The 581-nt window shown below is 45.3% G+C and overlaps 1 protein-coding gene across 1 annotated transcript in view; it reads right to left on the bottom strand.

Annotated features, from left to right (window-relative positions):
- Positions 1–98: 98 nt before the first annotated feature.
- The window catches only part of CSUI_009888 (retrotransposon ty3-gypsy subclass), a gene marked incomplete at its 3' end in the record, with an annotated part of 2,461 nt that continues 1,978 nt past the window's right edge, over positions 99–581 (bottom strand). The window contains exon 2 of the mRNA XM_068069997.1: positions 99–541. Within this exon, the coding sequence (XP_067918027.1) occupies positions 99–541 (443 nt within the window). The remainder of the gene's footprint in view (positions 542–581) is intronic.

Raw genomic sequence — 581 nt, 5'->3', positions numbered from 1 at the left:
GGTTCCTGAACCACTGGCGCCAGTAAGGAGATGTGGAAAACGGGGTGTATCAGCATCGATTTCGGAAGTTCAAGTCTCGCTGCACTTGGTCCATACATCTTGATGATCTTGAATGGCCCTGTGAATTTGGGTTTCAAGGCCTTCGATTCTCCTTCCATATTTAAGTTTATGGTGTTCAGCCGAACTTCTTGACCAACTTGAAATGAGACATTTCTTCGCTTTGCATCGGCGTATCGCTTCTGGTACTCCTGCGCCTTCTTGAGTTCNNGGAAACGTAATTCCACACTCTGATTAGGAATTGCGAACTTCTCACATAAAGGCTTGGTCGGCGTAAATCCATACAACAATTCAAACGGTGTCGCTTTTGTGCTAGCAGGCACCGTACTATTTAATGCAAACTTCAATAACGGTAACAAGTCTGCCCATTTGGTATCATCACCCAAAATAGAACATCGTAACATCTGCTCGATTGTTTGATTCCTGCGTTCAGCTTGCCCATCCGTCTGCGGATGGTAGGCTGTAGACATCTTTTGCTCTATAGCTAAACGTTTGGACATAACACGCCAATCCTCACTCGTGAA

This window comes from Cystoisospora suis (genome assembly GCF_002600585.1).
Source record: "Cystoisospora suis strain Wien I chromosome Unknown contig_6266, whole genome shotgun sequence".
Classification (NCBI taxonomy): domain Eukaryota; phylum Apicomplexa; class Conoidasida; order Eucoccidiorida; family Sarcocystidae; genus Cystoisospora; species Cystoisospora suis.
Note: the sequence above shows the minus strand (reverse complement) of the source record. Positions and strands in the feature narration are given on the sequence as shown.